The sequence below is a fragment of the Passer domesticus genome, chromosome 20, assembly GCF_036417665.1.
Source record: "Passer domesticus isolate bPasDom1 chromosome 20, bPasDom1.hap1, whole genome shotgun sequence".
Taxonomy (NCBI): domain Eukaryota; kingdom Metazoa; phylum Chordata; class Aves; order Passeriformes; family Passeridae; genus Passer; species Passer domesticus.
The window spans coordinates 3,797,238-3,812,816 of record NC_087493.1 but is presented as its reverse complement, the minus strand read 5'-3'; the positions used below and the strand labels follow the sequence as shown (position 1 = coordinate 3,812,816).

Here is a 15,579-nt window from a genome sequence, read left to right as displayed (position 1 = left end):
ATAATGTGCGGGTGTCCCCGGTGCTGCTGAGCCCTCACCTTTTTCAGGAAGGCCATCCGCGGGCGGTAGCGCTGGCCCTGGTCGAGCCGTGTGACGGTCATGGTGGCGGAGCGGAGCGGAGCAGCGCGGCCCCGGCCCCGCGCACCTGGCTGCGGACACCGCCACACGCCGGGGGCGGCGCCACCGCTGCGCGCCGCAGCCAATCAGCGCCCGCCGCCCCGCGCTCATTTGCATGAGGGCGGGGGGAGGCCGCTTGGGGGCGCTCGTGGGAGCGCGCGGAGGGGCTGGGGTGGAATGGAATGGAATGGAATGGAATGGAATGGAATGGAATGGAATGGAATGGAATGGAATGGAATGGAATGGAATGGAACGGAATGGAACGGAATGGAACGGGACGGGACGGAACGGGACAGGAGGGAATGGAATGGAGTGGAGTGGAATGGAATGGAATGGAATGGAGTGGGATGGAGTGGGATGGAATGGAGTGGAATGGAATGGAATGGAATGGAATGGAATGGAATGGAATGGAATGGAGTGGGATGGGATGGAGTGGGATGGGATGGAATGGGATGGAATGGAGTGGAATGGAATGGAATGGAATGGAATGGGATGGGACGGGACGGAACAGAACGGGACAGGACGGAATGGAATGGAATGGAACGAGATGGAACGGAACGGAATGGAACGGAATGGAATGGAACAGAACGGAATGGAATGGAGTGGAGTGGAATGGAATGGAATGGAATGGAATGGAATGGAATGGAATGGAATGGAATGGAATGGAATGGAATGGAGTGGAATGGAAGAGCCAGGTTCTCAGGTCTGGTTTGGAGCGGCACAGAAGGCGATGGAGGCCGATTGCCCCTGAGGGGTGATGCGGTGCCCCTGCAGCACTTCAGGGGGTGACCTGTGCTCACAGCATCCTGCTCGGCCACGGCTCCCCAGGGCGTGGGGGTCCAAGGAGTGACAGCCCCATCCCCCAGAGTTTCGGGTCACGACCTTTGCAGAGCCCTACAGACCCCAGCTGCTCCAGGGGTCAGGCCTGGGGGCAGCGTGTGCTGAAGTGATGGAGAAAATAAAGGCATAAGGTCATTCTGGGATTTGTGAAGTCTCGTTAAACAAGCTGAGGCCAAGGTGCTGTGCTGAGTGTCGTGTGTGTGTGAGGGCTGAGCAGTGCTTTGGGCACGTGCCCCTCGAATGCCACCAGCCTCAGCTCAGCTGTGGATGCAGGAGCCAGATGGGCGGTTTGGGGAGTTGGTGGCTTCTTCACACAGGGAAATTGTGATGAAGAGTGACCAGAGGAAGACCATGTGGTTAGAGCTCTTCCTCACACGGAACTGCCTCATGCCATGGAGTGGGAACAGTACCCGACTGGCAGCACTGGAAACCAGGAGCTCCAGGAGGATTTTGTCTGCTTCCTCCAGGAAGTGGCAGAGTTTCCTCTGCTGCCCCCAGCTCAGCTGCCAGCAGAGCTGGGCAGGAGGAGAGCCTGAGTCCTCACTCACACAGAACCTGGCTGTGCCAGGGCTAGGATGATGCATCCCCAGGGATTCTTGCCAGCCAAAAGGCACTGCCCTTTGTGTGAGTACCTTCCTGCACACCCTAGAGAACACCTACAGGGGAGTGTGTGCTCACACCTGTGTGTGCTCACAGCTGTGTGTGCCCAGAGTGCCGCCTGTACGCATCCTGAGCAGGCACTCACACCTCTCTCTCCGTGAGCTGATCCCACCCAACACTGTTGGCATTCTCCCTGTGTGCCCAGGACACACAGCTACAGATTGTACAGGCACATTTGTACCCCAGCATGTGTGTACAGATTGTGTGTACAGCCATGTGTGTATGCACAGGTACAGACTGCACAGGCACGTTTGTACCCCCAGCATGTGTGTATGTACAGATTGCACAGGCACGTTTGTACCCCCAGCATGTGTGTATGTCCAGATTGTACAGGCACGTTTGTACCCCCAGCATGTGTGTATGCACAGATTGTACAGGCACGTTTGTACCCCAGCATGTGTGACAGATTGTGTGTACAGCCATGTGTGTATGCACAGGTACAGACTGCACAGGCACGTTTGTACCCCCAGCATGTGTGTATGTACAGATTGCACAGGCACGTTTGTACCCCCAGCATGTGTGTATGTCCAGATTGTACAGGCACGTTTGTACCCCCAGCATGTGTGTATGCACAGATTGTACAGGCACGTTTGTACCCCAGCATGTGTGACAGATTGTGTGTACAGCCATGTGTGTATGTACAGGTACAGATTGTACAGGCACGTTTGTACCCCAGCATGTGTGTATGTACAGATTGTACAGGCACATTTGTACCCCCAGCATGTGTGCCTCACACACTTCACATCCATGTTGCCATGTCACACGGGGAGCACTCACACTCCCCACAGGAGTGCAGCTGTTTCTCAGGGCAGTGCCTTCCCCACCACGGTGTTTGTGGCTGCTCTGGATTTAGGATCTGTGGTTCTCACGCTTGAGGGGAGCAGGCTGGCTCTGAGCTCTGAGCAGAGCTTTTTCCATGAACAGTAATGCCCTGAAGGCACAGGCTGCTTTCCCAATTGCTTTGCTGCCCTGTGGAAATGTTTTATCTTTAGCTCTGCTCTTTCACAGCACCCAGACAAGCCAGTGCTTTGGAAGGCCTTTCCCGTGCCTGCTTAGCCCTTCCCATGTGGAATTCCCCTGTAAGTCACAGCAGCTGATCAGACACTCTGCTCCATGCAGATGATGAACAACCTCTGTCATTCCACACTGTACCCACATTGTCCTACCTCATGCTTCAAGGCATCAGCTGATGGCCAAAAGGAGCAGGAGGGAGCTCCTCATGTTTGCAGTGTCTCATAATTCAGGGTCTGAAGTGCTGTTTTGTTCTGCCAAACCAGCTCAGATCCTGGTGTCCCTCTGAATGGCCAAGGGTGACAAACTCAGTGGCACAGAGGGTCCTGCAGGCAAAAGGGAGTTCAGAGGGGAGTTAGGAGGCAAGAGAAAGGATAGCAAAGGCAAGCAGGCATTTTGATGATGCTAGTGAACCAGAGTGCTTCCATCTCTTAGAGAGACACATACTGGCAGGAGTACATGCAAGGAATTCTTTGGGAGACAATATCAGAGTAAGGAGCACATAAAAAGATGTAGCTCATTTTCTTGGTTTGATAGGCAAAATAGGAAAACTTGTTACAGTCTACAATGATTCCTCTGAACCATTTGCAACTTAAAAGAACTCAGAAATACTCCAGGTGTGGTGCTACCACTGGCCTAAGTAAATGATCAACTACCAACAAATTCCCATGTCCCACATACTTAAAGGAATAAAAATGGTCATTTCATCCCAAAATGCTGACTTTAACAGTTCCACTGAGGAATATAAGTGTCTTATTCACGAGAAACATTTGAAATCTGGGTCTTCAAGTGAGTTCAAAAATAAAATGGTCTTGCAGGAGATCCAGGAAAAATAGCTCTGAGAAGCTCACACTGAGGTGTGAGCTCTTCAGCCTCACTGAGCTCCAAAGATTCCGATAATTTTAAATCCTTCCGATCCCCCAAACACCCCCTCACAGGTCAGGTGTGGATTTTTTCTATTTCTAGTCTTCTCTGACAAGCTATGATGAAGCTTGTGGATATTCCTCTGTTAAAAAGCTACTTAGCGTAAGTTCCACAAGATGTCCAAGGTAAATTCAGCTTCATTAACATCTGTGAGTGACCCACAGCACCGAACACACGGTCAGAGACGAGCTGAGATTTCACCTGTGCCCAGGTGAACACCCCAGCAGTTAATGCTCTTGGCAGACCTGCCACATGAAGCACGAGGCATTTAAAGCAGATTATAGAGGCTTGTCTAGGGCAGACACTCCTGGGCCTCTAATCACGAAACCCACACTTGTGGAAAGCAAAGAATTCTCCAGTCCTTGACACAGCCTGGCTGGCTGATGTGAGAATTTGTTGGTCAAGAAAACAAGGGACTTGAACAGCAGGAAGAGTGGTGGAGAGCACCAGCAGCAGCCACGCAGGCTCCCTCCAGATTTCTGACTCCCCGCGCTCACCCTGGCCTTTCTGCCCCCCAGATAATGCAGAAAGACATTCTCTCAACTGGGGAGTCTCCTTAACCTCCTGTTTTGTGGGGTGAATGCAGCGGTATTTATGTAGCTGCAAGTTTCCATGGGTGTTCTACCCCACGCAGAGGGTGAATGATGCTGTAGTGGAAATACACTGATCACATCCCATCATCCCATCGCAGGGCAATGCTGGGTGTCCAAGGGCTCTGCAGAGCCCACAGATCCCTGCCAGCCTCTCACACTGTGTGTCCAGGCTGGGGAAAGGTCTGCTGAAAGCTGGATTTGATCACTCTGGTCTCCTTTGCAGCCCCACAAGCTGTGATTGCTCTCAACAAACCCGCTCTCAATTCTCCAGAGTTTCTCCTGTGAAAAGCACTGCCAAGGGAATCCCCCTTGTCTTTAAAAGGTCACATTTCCTACGTGGTTGCCCCTTCTTCACACATCAGAAAGTTGAATCATCCAACACAAAAGGCATGCGGTGAGTAAGCTACCTTTCTATGTAAGGAAGCTGGGGACGCCCTGAGGGGAAGGAAGGGGGAACGTAAGTGAAGCAGGTGGCAAGTGGGGGCTCGGTTTTAGCACGCAGTTCCTTCCAGGAAGATTTCAAAGCACTTTGCCCAAAAAAGAAAATAAATTGTGTGAACTGTGGCATAGAGAGAGGCGTGACCTAAGCTCAGCTCTGCCAGCAAGGCAGTGGTTAAAGGAATATCTCCAGAGTCCATTGTCCTGCCTGGTGGGGCACAAGCACCGAAAATGAGAAATTTCCTTAGCAGCCTCATGGGAAGAGCAAACGGGCAGCGTTTGTTTCCCGTCATTCCTGGGCTTTCCAGGAAAGCTAAGGAAAGCAGTGGCAAAGAGGAAGGAAAAAAGCCAAGCAGAGAAGGACCTTCTGCACCCTGCCTCAGAGATGCAGCCTGGCTGCCGGGGTGGGAGGATGCAGCTGGCCGGGTGGATGGTGCTGGTGCTCTGCAGGGCAGGAACAGCCCCTCCGCAGGGCAGCACGGCCAGGCTGCTGGGCACGGAGCTTGGGAGAGCTCCGAGGGAACGGGAGAGCAACGGGGAGGTCAAGGACTCCCCAGCACCTAACAGATCTGATTGTGGAAACTCAGGAGTCCTCTGCAGCTAGCGAGGTGAGATGAGAGTTGAGTCACATATCTTAAAACTTCATTTTAAAACTGACACCAGAGCTCTGGAATGACTGGCTTCCACATCTGTACCAAGAGCACCAGGATGTGCTCCTTTCAATAATTTTGTACCACATCCTGTTCTCCTATGAGAAAAGCTTTTTTTTTTTTTTTTCTTTCTGGTAAGGTCCTGTGAAATAATTCCCATGCAGTTTATCTCCAAAATAATCCCCATGCAGTTTATCTCTGTGTGGGACCAACCAAAGGTGAGAACACTGATGCCCATTTCAGATTTTGAAGGTCCTTCCAGTTGGGGCCAAGTGACATTTCCTTGTTCTAAACTCACGTCACAGTTTTCACATTTATCTCTTCCTTTTTCTAAGTCATGATTAATGTTGGGGGGAAAAGCAACAAAAAGAAAAAAACTGAGAGGAAAACTCACTAGATATCAAAGACTAGGAGATGTAAGGAGAGACAAATGTTTAATGCAATCTTTGCACTATGATGGTGTAACTGATGGTAGTTAATTTATTAAACAAATGACTAAAAGAACAGCTGTGCTTAGGGCTGGGTTGAATAAAGTGTGGGATTTTCACTACTTGGGATTTTCAGTCCTTGCAGATCCCTCAGTCTAAGAGTTTTTCTACCCCTCACATGAAGGTTTACTATTTAAAAAAGCCTTTGCTCCTTTTAACTGAGTATCAGATAAAGAGTCCCGCTCTCTTTTGCCCGTTGTGCCCCGGGGGAGGTGGGACCCAGGTGTTTGCTGAGCTCCGTGCTGCAGCCCTGCAGTAGCGGGAAGCTCTCCTCAGCCGGGCAGAGAGGAAGGACGTGCCGATTTTTCCAAGTGTTTTAACAAAACGACTCTCTTTCTGCAGCGAGAACAAAACCTGCTTAGCTGGCAAGCACCATCCTGCCCCCCGAGCGAGGGCTGACCTCCCCGGGCCGCCTGCCCGGCAGCTTCCCCGCAGCCAGGGGTCGGCTGAGCCTGGGGCTCCTTTCCATGGAACCCAGACTGGTTAGAGTGGGACCTCCCAAAATCATCCAGTCCGACCCCCTGCCTCGGCAGGGTCATCCAGGAACACGCCCAGGTGTGTTTGGGATGTCTCCAGAGAGGAAAACTCCACAATCTCCCTGGGCAGCTGTTCCAAGGCTCTGCCCCCTCCAGGGAAAGTTCTTCCTCATGCTGAGGTGGAACTTCTTGAGCTTTAGTTTACGGCCATTGCTCCTCATCCTGTCACCGGGTACCACTGAAGGGTCTGGGACCACCCTCTTGGCATTGGAGATACTGGAGATATTTATATGCATTAATGAGATCTCCTCTCAGTCTTCTCTCCTAAACATACCCATGGCAAGCCAAGGACAGGGACAGGAACAGGAGTGGCTGTGTCAATTCCTGTGTCCAGTTCTGGGCCCTGCAGTTCACAAAGAAGATTGAAGGGCTGGAGCATGTCAGGAGAAGGGAATGGAGCTGGAGCACCAGGAGCTGCTGAAGGAACTCTGGAGGCTCAGGCTGGAGAAAAGGAGGTTCAGGGGGGACATTCTCACTCTGTAACTCCTGACAGGAGGGTGCAGCCAGGTAGGAGTCAGGCTCTGCTCCAGGGAACAGGGGACAGGACAAGAGGAAACAACCTCAAGCTGCTCCAGGGGAGGTTGGGGTTGGATATTATGGAAAATTTCTTCATAGAAAGGGCAATTAGACATTGGAATGGACTGCCCAGAGATGTGGCGGAGACACCCTGGAAGTACTTAAGGAAAGACTGGATATGGCAATTGGTGCAGTTGACAAAGGTGATTAGTCACAGATTGGGCTGGATGATCTCAGAGATCTTTTTCAACCTAACTGATTCCACGTTTCTATGATTTAGTTTCTTCTGCCTGCCTAAAGGGGAGGACCAGTGGAGATGGCCTCAAGATGAGACATGGGGGATTCAGATTAGATTAGGAAACAAAAAATAAAATTACTGTTAGGGTGGTCTGGCATTGGAAGGGGCTGCCCAGGAAGGTGGTGGAGTCACCATCCCTGAAGGTGTTTGAGAAACATCCGGACCTGGAGCTGGGTGGAAGGTTGGACTTGGTCTTAAAGGTCTCTTCCAAACCTTTACGACTCCATGAAGTCACTCACCACCTTAATTTTATTTTCCATTACAAAGCACGTTAAAATTATAATCATGTGCATCTATAAACCTTTAACTCCATTACACAGCAGCACCCTGTGCCTGAACGTTCTTTCACTGTTTCCTGGTGAGCAGCCGGCACCTGCCAGGAGCTACAGCCTGGATCTCCTCCAGGAACGGTGCTGAAAAATCGCAATTTCAAGCTCAAGCTCAAAGCGACTCGGGGGATTTCTCGAGGAAAAGGCAGAGTACTACAAGCAAATTGTCAGTCTGGTTAAAAAGCGCTGTGGCTGCCAGAGCTCAAGGAGCGCTCGGACAGGGCTGTGAGGCACCGGGCGGGACGGCCGGGGTGCGCTGTGCAGGGCCGGGTTGTGCCGTGCAGGGCACGGTAGTGCCGTGCAGGGTTGTGCCGGGCCGGGCCGGGCTGTGCCGTGCCGTGCCGGGCCGGGCTCTCCCGTGCCGGGCCGGGCCGGGCTGTGCCGTGCCGGGCAGGGTTGTGCCGTACAGGGCAGGGTTGTGCCGTGCAGGGGCGGGCTGTGCTGTGCAGGGTTGTGCCGTGCAGGGCCGGGCTGGGGCTGGCGGCTCCGGGCTCGCCCTCAGCGGCTCTCCGCTCCCCGCTCCCGCCATTTCCTGTGAGGGGCCGGGGCGGGGGCGGAGCCGGCGCTGTGGGCGGGGTCCGCGCCCGTCACGCGCCGGGCGTGGCGGGGCGCGCAGGCGCGGTGCGGGGCGCGCGCGGCGCGGGCGGCGGGCGGGCGCTCCCCTCGCTGGCAGCGCTCGCTAAGATGGCGGATTTCCTGCCGTCCCGCTCCGCGCTGTCCGGCTGCTTCCCCGGCTGCCTCCTCACCAGCGGCGAGGCCGAGCAGCAGCGCAAGTCCAAGGAGATCGACAAGTGCCTCAACCGCGAGAAGACCTACGTGAAGCGCCTCGTCAAGATCCTGCTGCTGGGCGCGGGCGAGAGCGGCAAGTCCACCTTCCTCAAGCAGATGCGGATCATCCACGGGCAGGACTGGGACCGCGCGGCCCGCGAGGAGTTCCGCGCCACCATCTACAGCAACGTGATCAAGGGTGGGTGAGGGCGGCGGGGCCGCCCCGCCAGCGCCGGGCCCGGCCGGGCCGGGGCGGGGAGAGGCTCGGGCGGGTCCCGCGGGCCGGGGGAGCCGCGCCGCCGTCTCTCCCGCGCTGTCCCGGCGCCTCCGCGCTGCCCCGGGGCCGCGGGGTTGTCACCGCGCCGCCCGGCCCCGGGAGCAGCGGTTTGAGCCCGGGAGGTGCCGGGCTCTGCCTTTTGGTGCTGCGCTGGAGCGAGGCCAGGGAAGGACGGCAGGGCTGGGGAAGGGGCTGGAGCACAGGGGGCGGCTGACGGGGGCTCAGCCTGAGGAACAGGACGCTCAGGGGTGATCTTATCGCTCTCTACAAACGCTGAAAGGACGTGGTAGCCAGGTGGGGGTCGGGCCCTGCTCCCAGGGAACCAGAGATAGGATGAGGGGACAGTGTTAAGCTGCACCAGAGAAGCTTTGTGCTGGACTTTAGGAAGAATTTCTTCACTTCAGACACGGGCATGGGCTGCCCAGGGAGGTGGTGGGGTCACTGTCGCTGGAGGGGTTTAAGACTGGACGTGGCACTTACTGGCAAGTCTGGTTGACAAGGCGATGTTCGGTCATAGGTTGGACTGAATGATCTCAGAGGTCTTTTCCAATCTAATTGATGCCGTGATTCTGTGATTTCCTGGTAATGAGAGTGCAGTAATGAGCGGTAATGGATGGGGGGGAGATGCACCTGGAAGTGCGTGAGGAGGAGCCCAGCCCTGTGCTTTCAGCATTTCGCTGCAGTGGAAGAATCGCTGCCGTTGTGTTGGAAACTCGGCTGACACATCAATTAACTGCAGCCCGCAGGCAGAGCCTCTCTCATAGATGCTTTGCCAAAACCTCCACACATGGTTTAGGGGAGTAGTGGACGCTTGATTTCACTGCTGTCATCCTGACTTCATTGGTCATCCTCAGTCATTTTCTCTCTTATCTAAATTGCTCCTTGGATTTTCAGTTTGGACTGTGTAATAGTTGGACAAAATCTTAATGAGGTTTCTCAAAACAGCAAAGTGTTGCCAGGCTCAGCCTCTGAAAATCCAGCAGTTCTCAAAGAGAGTTGTTTCACAAATCTGCTGATGAATCAAGCCTGGAAAAACTATTGATAGCAGTAGAAGGCAGGAGAAATCACACGCATGTATCTCAACCAGGTTAAAGTTTATTGTTAAAGCTCCTTGGTGCTCTAAAGGAACTGCACATCTGTCTGGGAGGCTGTTTTCCTGCAGTCAGAGATAGATTTGACAGATACCTGCCTTTGACAGAGAGGAAAAACATGGAAAGGGAGTGAACCTTGACAAAACACCTTAGCACTGAATGAGTCTGTTACTGTACAGTCATTTGTTGCCATATTTCCTTATATCTCTTCCCATGCCTTTACACTTGCTTATTCTTTCTGGAATTTTCTTTTTATTTTTTCATCAGTAAATTTAGTACTAGAAACCATTTCCCTGCATGTACCTTATCAATACAAGCGCAGTGGGTTTACATCTTTCAGAAGGACTTTAAAAAGAAGTATAAAATACTCTTTTTTTTTTCTAGAGACTATTTATCAAAACAGCCACAGAAGTTCAGGAAAGCCTTTAGGTGATACAGAAGTTCAGGAAAGCCTTTAGGTGATACAGAAGTTCAGGAAAGCCTTTAGGTGATACAGAAGTTCAGGAAAGCCTTTAGGTGATACAGTTCCGCTGCACTTAAGCTATAGAAACATACTTTTAGAAAGTGCAATGGTTTTAGTACATGTCTTAGTCTCTCTGAAAATATTAAAGGCAATGATAGAAATACTGTCAGTGATAGAGATTCTTTGTATAATTTGGTATAACTGAATACCAAGTTGATAAGAACACAAAACCTAGAGAGCCTTAAAGAAGGAAATGAGGTGGTTTAATGTATTTTGAATTAAACTTTTAAGTGTACTTTTTACTCAAGCCAAGTGAAAGAATTTGGTAGCACAGGTTGGATAAAGTTAGTAATTAAAAATAACACTTTTTCAGGACTTGAGTTTGCAGTGTGGGGATAATCCTGTTGATGGTATTGATGTTCTGGGGTTTGATATTACCTGTATATGTAGTGGTTTGGGTCAGTTTTTTGGACTCTTCCCGATTCCCTGCGGGTGGATGTTCCTATTGAGCTTTGTGCAGAGTAGGTGCATTGTCCCTCTGTGCAGATCTGGTGAAACAGGAGATGCTGAGAAACTCAGCTCACAGTGCCCTTCCTTGTCACTGCAGGTGTGCGAGTCCTCGTGGACGCCAGGGAGAAGCTCCATATCCCGTGGGGGGACCCTGCCAACCAGAGCAATGGCGACAAGGTGATGGCGTTCGACACCCGCGCCGTCACCGTGGCGCAGGGCATGGTGGAGACGGGGGTTTTTTTGGACTACCTGCCAGCCATCCGAGCCCTGTGGGCAGACAGTGGCATCCAGCACGCCTACGACAGGCGCAGGGAGTTCCAGCTGGTAAGATTTGCCCTTCAGTGGCTGTAACTGCCCGCCTGTGATTTTGTTCCTGCCCGGCTTCTCTGTGAAACGCCGACCCAGCCGCTTCCGTGCGCGTTTCTGAGTGGTTGGCTCTTACTCTGTGGTGTTACACACAGCTGCATTTAGCTACTTCCCCCCCTCTTTTTTTAATAATAATAAAAGATTCTGACGTAGTCGTCCTCATTTCATATGTGGGAAAGCTGAGGTATTGAGGGCTTTTAAGTTTGTAACAAAGCTGGTACCTGCAGTGTTTTTACCATATGATTATTACCAGCCTTTTATTAACTGGTGCATCAACATAAAAAACCAAGCCAAGCAAAAAAAAATGGTTTGTCAAGAAAACAGGCTTAATAGTAATGTGATTTTTTAAAGAAAAGATATGCATGGGTTAATGAGAAGAATTTAAAAACCACTCCCTTCTCTATTCCAGTTTGAGCAATCTAGCAAACATTCCCTCTGTATACTTCCTGTTTAATTTTGAATGTCTGTGTTAATACTCATGTAATGAGACTTTTGTTACATTAAAGTTCTCAGCTAAAGATGGAATACACAATTTTATAGTGGGGTAGAGGCAGAGTACACAATTCAGTAGTGGGGTTGAAAAGGAAAAAGAAACCTCTTGATTCTTGAGCAGCAGCTCAAGCTGCCTGTGACAGCTGAACTCCCTTTGCTCCATTCCCATGCAAATGCTGCAAAAGGAAATGAAAAATTTGAGTTAAATTTGATTGTTGGTTCCTAGATTTGTGTATGCCAGTGGCATAGGGTTTTGTGGAGGTGGGGGTTGAGAACCTTAAAATAGATTAAATCTGTTCTTGTAGGTCTCTCAAACATAAGTGGCTTTGTGTTTTTATGTCTTAAAAATAACCTTTGTGTTAGTGTGAATCCAAACAATAGCTCATGATGTCTCCTGTTGAGCTCTTATGAATGGTTGTGTAATCATAGCCTGACTTAAAGAGGTTGTGTAAATATTGTATAAATATGTATTGCCCTGATCATGGAATGTCTTCTGCAGATTGCAGAGTGGGCAGGTGCTGCAGTGGCCTATCACCTGCCCAGCCCTGGGCTGAGCTCTGTAAATAAGTTCCTAAGGAGACCTGTTGCTCCTTGAGTTTCACCTTCAAGTGATCATAAAAGTAATTGCTCTTCTGTAGTCAGGATTCTGGTGCAGATGTGACTTCTGCTGGTGTGATTGCTGTGCTGGAGGGATCTGCTTTAAAATCTGTTCAATAAGACAGTTTTGTCTTCAATTAAACATGTTTAGTGACTTGAGGCTGTGTAGCAAAAGGAAGGGAGCAATTACTGTTCTGTCATCTTGAGGCTCTGGGAAGTGGGTTCTTTCCATAACTGAAACATGTGCAGAGTTTCACTTTGAGTGGGTTGTGAAGAGGGTAGTGAAGAATTTGTTCTTCTGAACCTTACAGAAAGAAAGCTGTTGCTTTGTTCTGTAAATCCCTAAATCTGTGTAATTATCTGCAGAAATATATATTTATCATGTTGTGCTTTAGGTAAAACTCAGAATATTTTTAGGTGCTCTTAATAGTACTGTCCTAATAATTTTTGAAAGCAAGGTAACTGCTTTATTTATTCTTATATTACTTTATTTCCTAAATCCTTTCAAAATCTCAGCTGGACATATTTATGCCAAGTTATAAACATGAAAGAAAAAAGAAAAGGCAGCTGAATGATGTCATTGTGTTGAGTGCAGGCACTGTGATCTGTGCTGGCCAAGCATGAAGTCTCAGTTTTACCCCAGTAACTCCAGCTTAACTTCTGCCAGAGCTCCATGTGGGCAGCAGAACAGAGGGAAGCTCCTGGAGCAGTGTGGATTCGTGCTGTACCTGCTCCAGCTTTGCAGGAGAGTGTTCAGAGAGTTCAGGTCTGCTGTGACACGAGAGGACACAAATGGTTAAGGAGGGAGGGACAGGCGTGTCCCAGTCAGGAGGTAGAGCAGGGGGAAGTTGGGAGAGACACAGACAGTTCAGGCGTGTCAAGTACTGACTCTTGAAGTGAAGGCTCCAGACTGAACATTTTTTACGCTGTAGAATGGGGGAAAAAGAGGAAAATACTGTTCTGCTTCCAGTTTAGCTGCTTGTGGCAAAAAAATATGATGAGAGATAGCAGCAATGGTTAGATGAGTAGGAGTAGAGAGGGAAAAGTGGCACAAAAATAGTGTAAAGCTCTGGGACTGATGTGGTAGAGGAGCTTTATTGGGCTGTGTCTGCTCTAGCTTCTTTTCAGACTCTTGAGTGAGTTTAACTTTTCACTGGACTGAGAAACATGGCTCATACTAGGAGAGCACAGGCAGAAACAGTGGGGAAGTGTTTGCCATGGGAATAGGGCATTTTGGGACAGAGGTAGAGGTGAGCAAATGGAAAATGGAGCAGTGATGGGCGAGGAGTGAAAAATGTCAAAATTTACATGTAAATTCTGGAGGAAAGGCAGCAAGAATGTGTAGTGTGGAAGCCATTTGTAGCTTTAGTGTAGATGCCATTTGTAGCTTGGGCAGGTAGGAAGTACAGAGAAAGAGGGTTTCAAATTGAGGTTTCTGCAAGAATATGGTTAAAACTTCAACACATATGTACATTTGTGAGGGCTTGTTAAGCTGCTCTTGCTTTTTTTTTGTTTTTCTCCAGGATCTTTTACTGATGATGTTGGGAGCTTAAGGAAACAATGTGATCTTTTTATAGCAGCAAAAAAAAAAAAAGAAAAAAGAACTTGGTTGTATTTTAATGGAATTAGGAATCAGCATTTCCATGTCTAGTTCACTGGAGTGTCCTTCCTCATTTTGTTAACTCAAGTGGTCATGGGATAGCCAATATGATTTATTTTCCTTGGTATAAAAATAGGGGCCTTCTGGCCACTAGCAGCAGCATTTATGAAAATTCATTAGGTCATGCTTGTGTAGTGCTTTAAAACTGGAAAGAGCTAATTACAGCTTAGTGCAGTATGTGCCACTTCAGTGCTTCCCAGGTGGTTCATGTTCTAATCCCTCACATTTTATTACAAACCAGACTCGTTCAGGTGCTTGTTCCGCTAGCACAGGTAGCTGCAGAGTGGCCTGGCTCTGGAGCTGAGGCAGTTCTGTAACTTACACTGGGATTCTGGTCATCCTCAGGCTTCCTCTCCTCCATCCATCCATCCATCCACCCACCAGGCTCGTTTCTGCCGTGGCCTCCTGGGTGAGTTGGAGGTTTAGTCTGAATCTGCCCAGCACCTGATGCCTCATTAACATTTCACGTTTCCGTCAGTGCTCGGTTTCCGGTAAAAAAAATCTGAAGTGACTTGGACAAACACAGCTATTCTGTGAACTCTGCAGCATGCAAGCTGACTTACCTGGGCATTTCCTGGCTGTTCTGTTTGTGCTGCTGAGCTGGTCAGTGTGTGGCTGCAAGGATTTGCTGCTCTCCTGGAGCTTTGCTCGGGGGCACTGCCAGCTGAGCAGCGTTTGGTGCTGTGGAACACTGAGCAGGGCCCTTTGAGTAAGAGTAGCCTTGTGCTTCCCTCTCATGTCAGCCATTTCTTGGACTTGCTGTGAGAGCTGTTGACAGAGAAGCATTTTGAAGTATTCTCCAGGAGTCTCATTGTTCTCTGAGAATGAAAGAGTGTGATGAGAGCAAGTTACTCAGATGTGTGATAAGCTTTGAATGTGTTCAGGGTTTGTTCTTGCTGAAGGTAACTTTTGGGTGGGTTTTGATCTTTGCTACCAGCAGTTGTTGATCTTCAGACAGATACTTACTGCCCTACTTGCAGTTGAAGTGAATGTTGTTTGGTATTTTAAAGCCAGAAAGCTGCAGAGATGTGAGATTCATGTGAGATGTCACTTCATTTTTGTCCATATTTGCACAGAACTGCAGGCACAGATAACACAGTAAGGATTATAGGATATGCACTCACCTCTGGATCACAGCTTTTTCTGTGACATGTCTGCAAATGCTAGATCAGATTATAGAAGACAGGAAAAGGCGTGTTCTGCTTGAAGTTACACTGATAGCTTTGCAGCAGTTTCCATGTAGCATTTTTCTTTTGCAGACGAGTATTTTTGGCAAGTATTGGTCAGTTTACTGGGAGATTGTGTTGCATTTTGTCTTCTTCTCCTTGGGCTTTTCAGGTTCTGTCTGAATATTAGTGGGGCTGTTGTACACACAAGAACATGAATGAAGCTCTGCTGAAATGATGAGTCCTCAAATGGACACTGCAGAATATGAGGAAAGTTTATTGATCTTTTAACACATCTTGAAATGTGCCTGATTATAGAGCCTGATCCTGCAGAGGTCAGTTGTGTGTGCAGCCAGGCTAAGTTGCCAGATGTTGAGGTTTTCCCTTTTGGAGGGAGGATTCCCATCTTATGGGACAGCTGTGAGGTGAGTGCACAAAGTCCCTCTGGAGTCACAAGTGTAGAGCCTGGAAAAAGTGTCCTGTCATTCATGGAAGTGTCCACACTGTGTTTGTGCCAGTGGCTTTCAGAAGCCTTTCAGCAGCTTCTGCAGTGTTTTCCTCCCAGTGTTCATCTCTTTAACCTCCCCATGCCCCTGCTTTGGGAAGGAGGCATGGCTTTCCCCTCAGATCTCTTGGACCTGGGATGGGGTGTTCAGTGCTCCCCCTCTGCTTGAACTCCCAACAGAGTTACTTCTGTTGGGACGTGAGTGCATAACCTGTTGGGAGGAGATTTCTGAGACTGACAGGAGAATCTTCATTACAGACATGAGATCCAGTCACCCAGCATTT

General features: G+C 49.7%; 2 protein-coding genes across 4 annotated transcripts in view; one reads left to right on the top strand and one right to left on the bottom strand.

The window, feature by feature from the left end:
• Positions 1-181, bottom strand: part of RGS9 (regulator of G protein signaling 9) — a 31,697-nt gene extending 31,516 nt beyond the window's left edge. For all 3 annotated transcript variants that reach the window (XM_064395138.1, XM_064395139.1, XM_064395143.1), the window contains exon 1: positions 39-181. In XM_064395138.1, the coding sequence (XP_064251208.1) occupies positions 39-101 (63 nt within the window). In that variant the 5' untranslated portion in view covers positions 102-181. The remainder of the gene's footprint in view (positions 1-38) is intronic.
• A 7,825-nt stretch (positions 182-8,006) lies between these two features.
• The window catches only part of GNA13 (G protein subunit alpha 13), a 29,480-nt gene continuing 21,907 nt past the window's right edge, over positions 8,007-15,579 (top strand). Inside the window, exons 1-2 of the mRNA XM_064395311.1 lie at positions 8,007-8,367; positions 10,607-10,833. Coding sequence (XP_064251381.1) covers positions 8,085-8,367; positions 10,607-10,833 — 510 coding nt within the window. The 5' untranslated portion in view covers positions 8,007-8,084. The remainder of the gene's footprint in view (positions 8,368-10,606; positions 10,834-15,579) is intronic.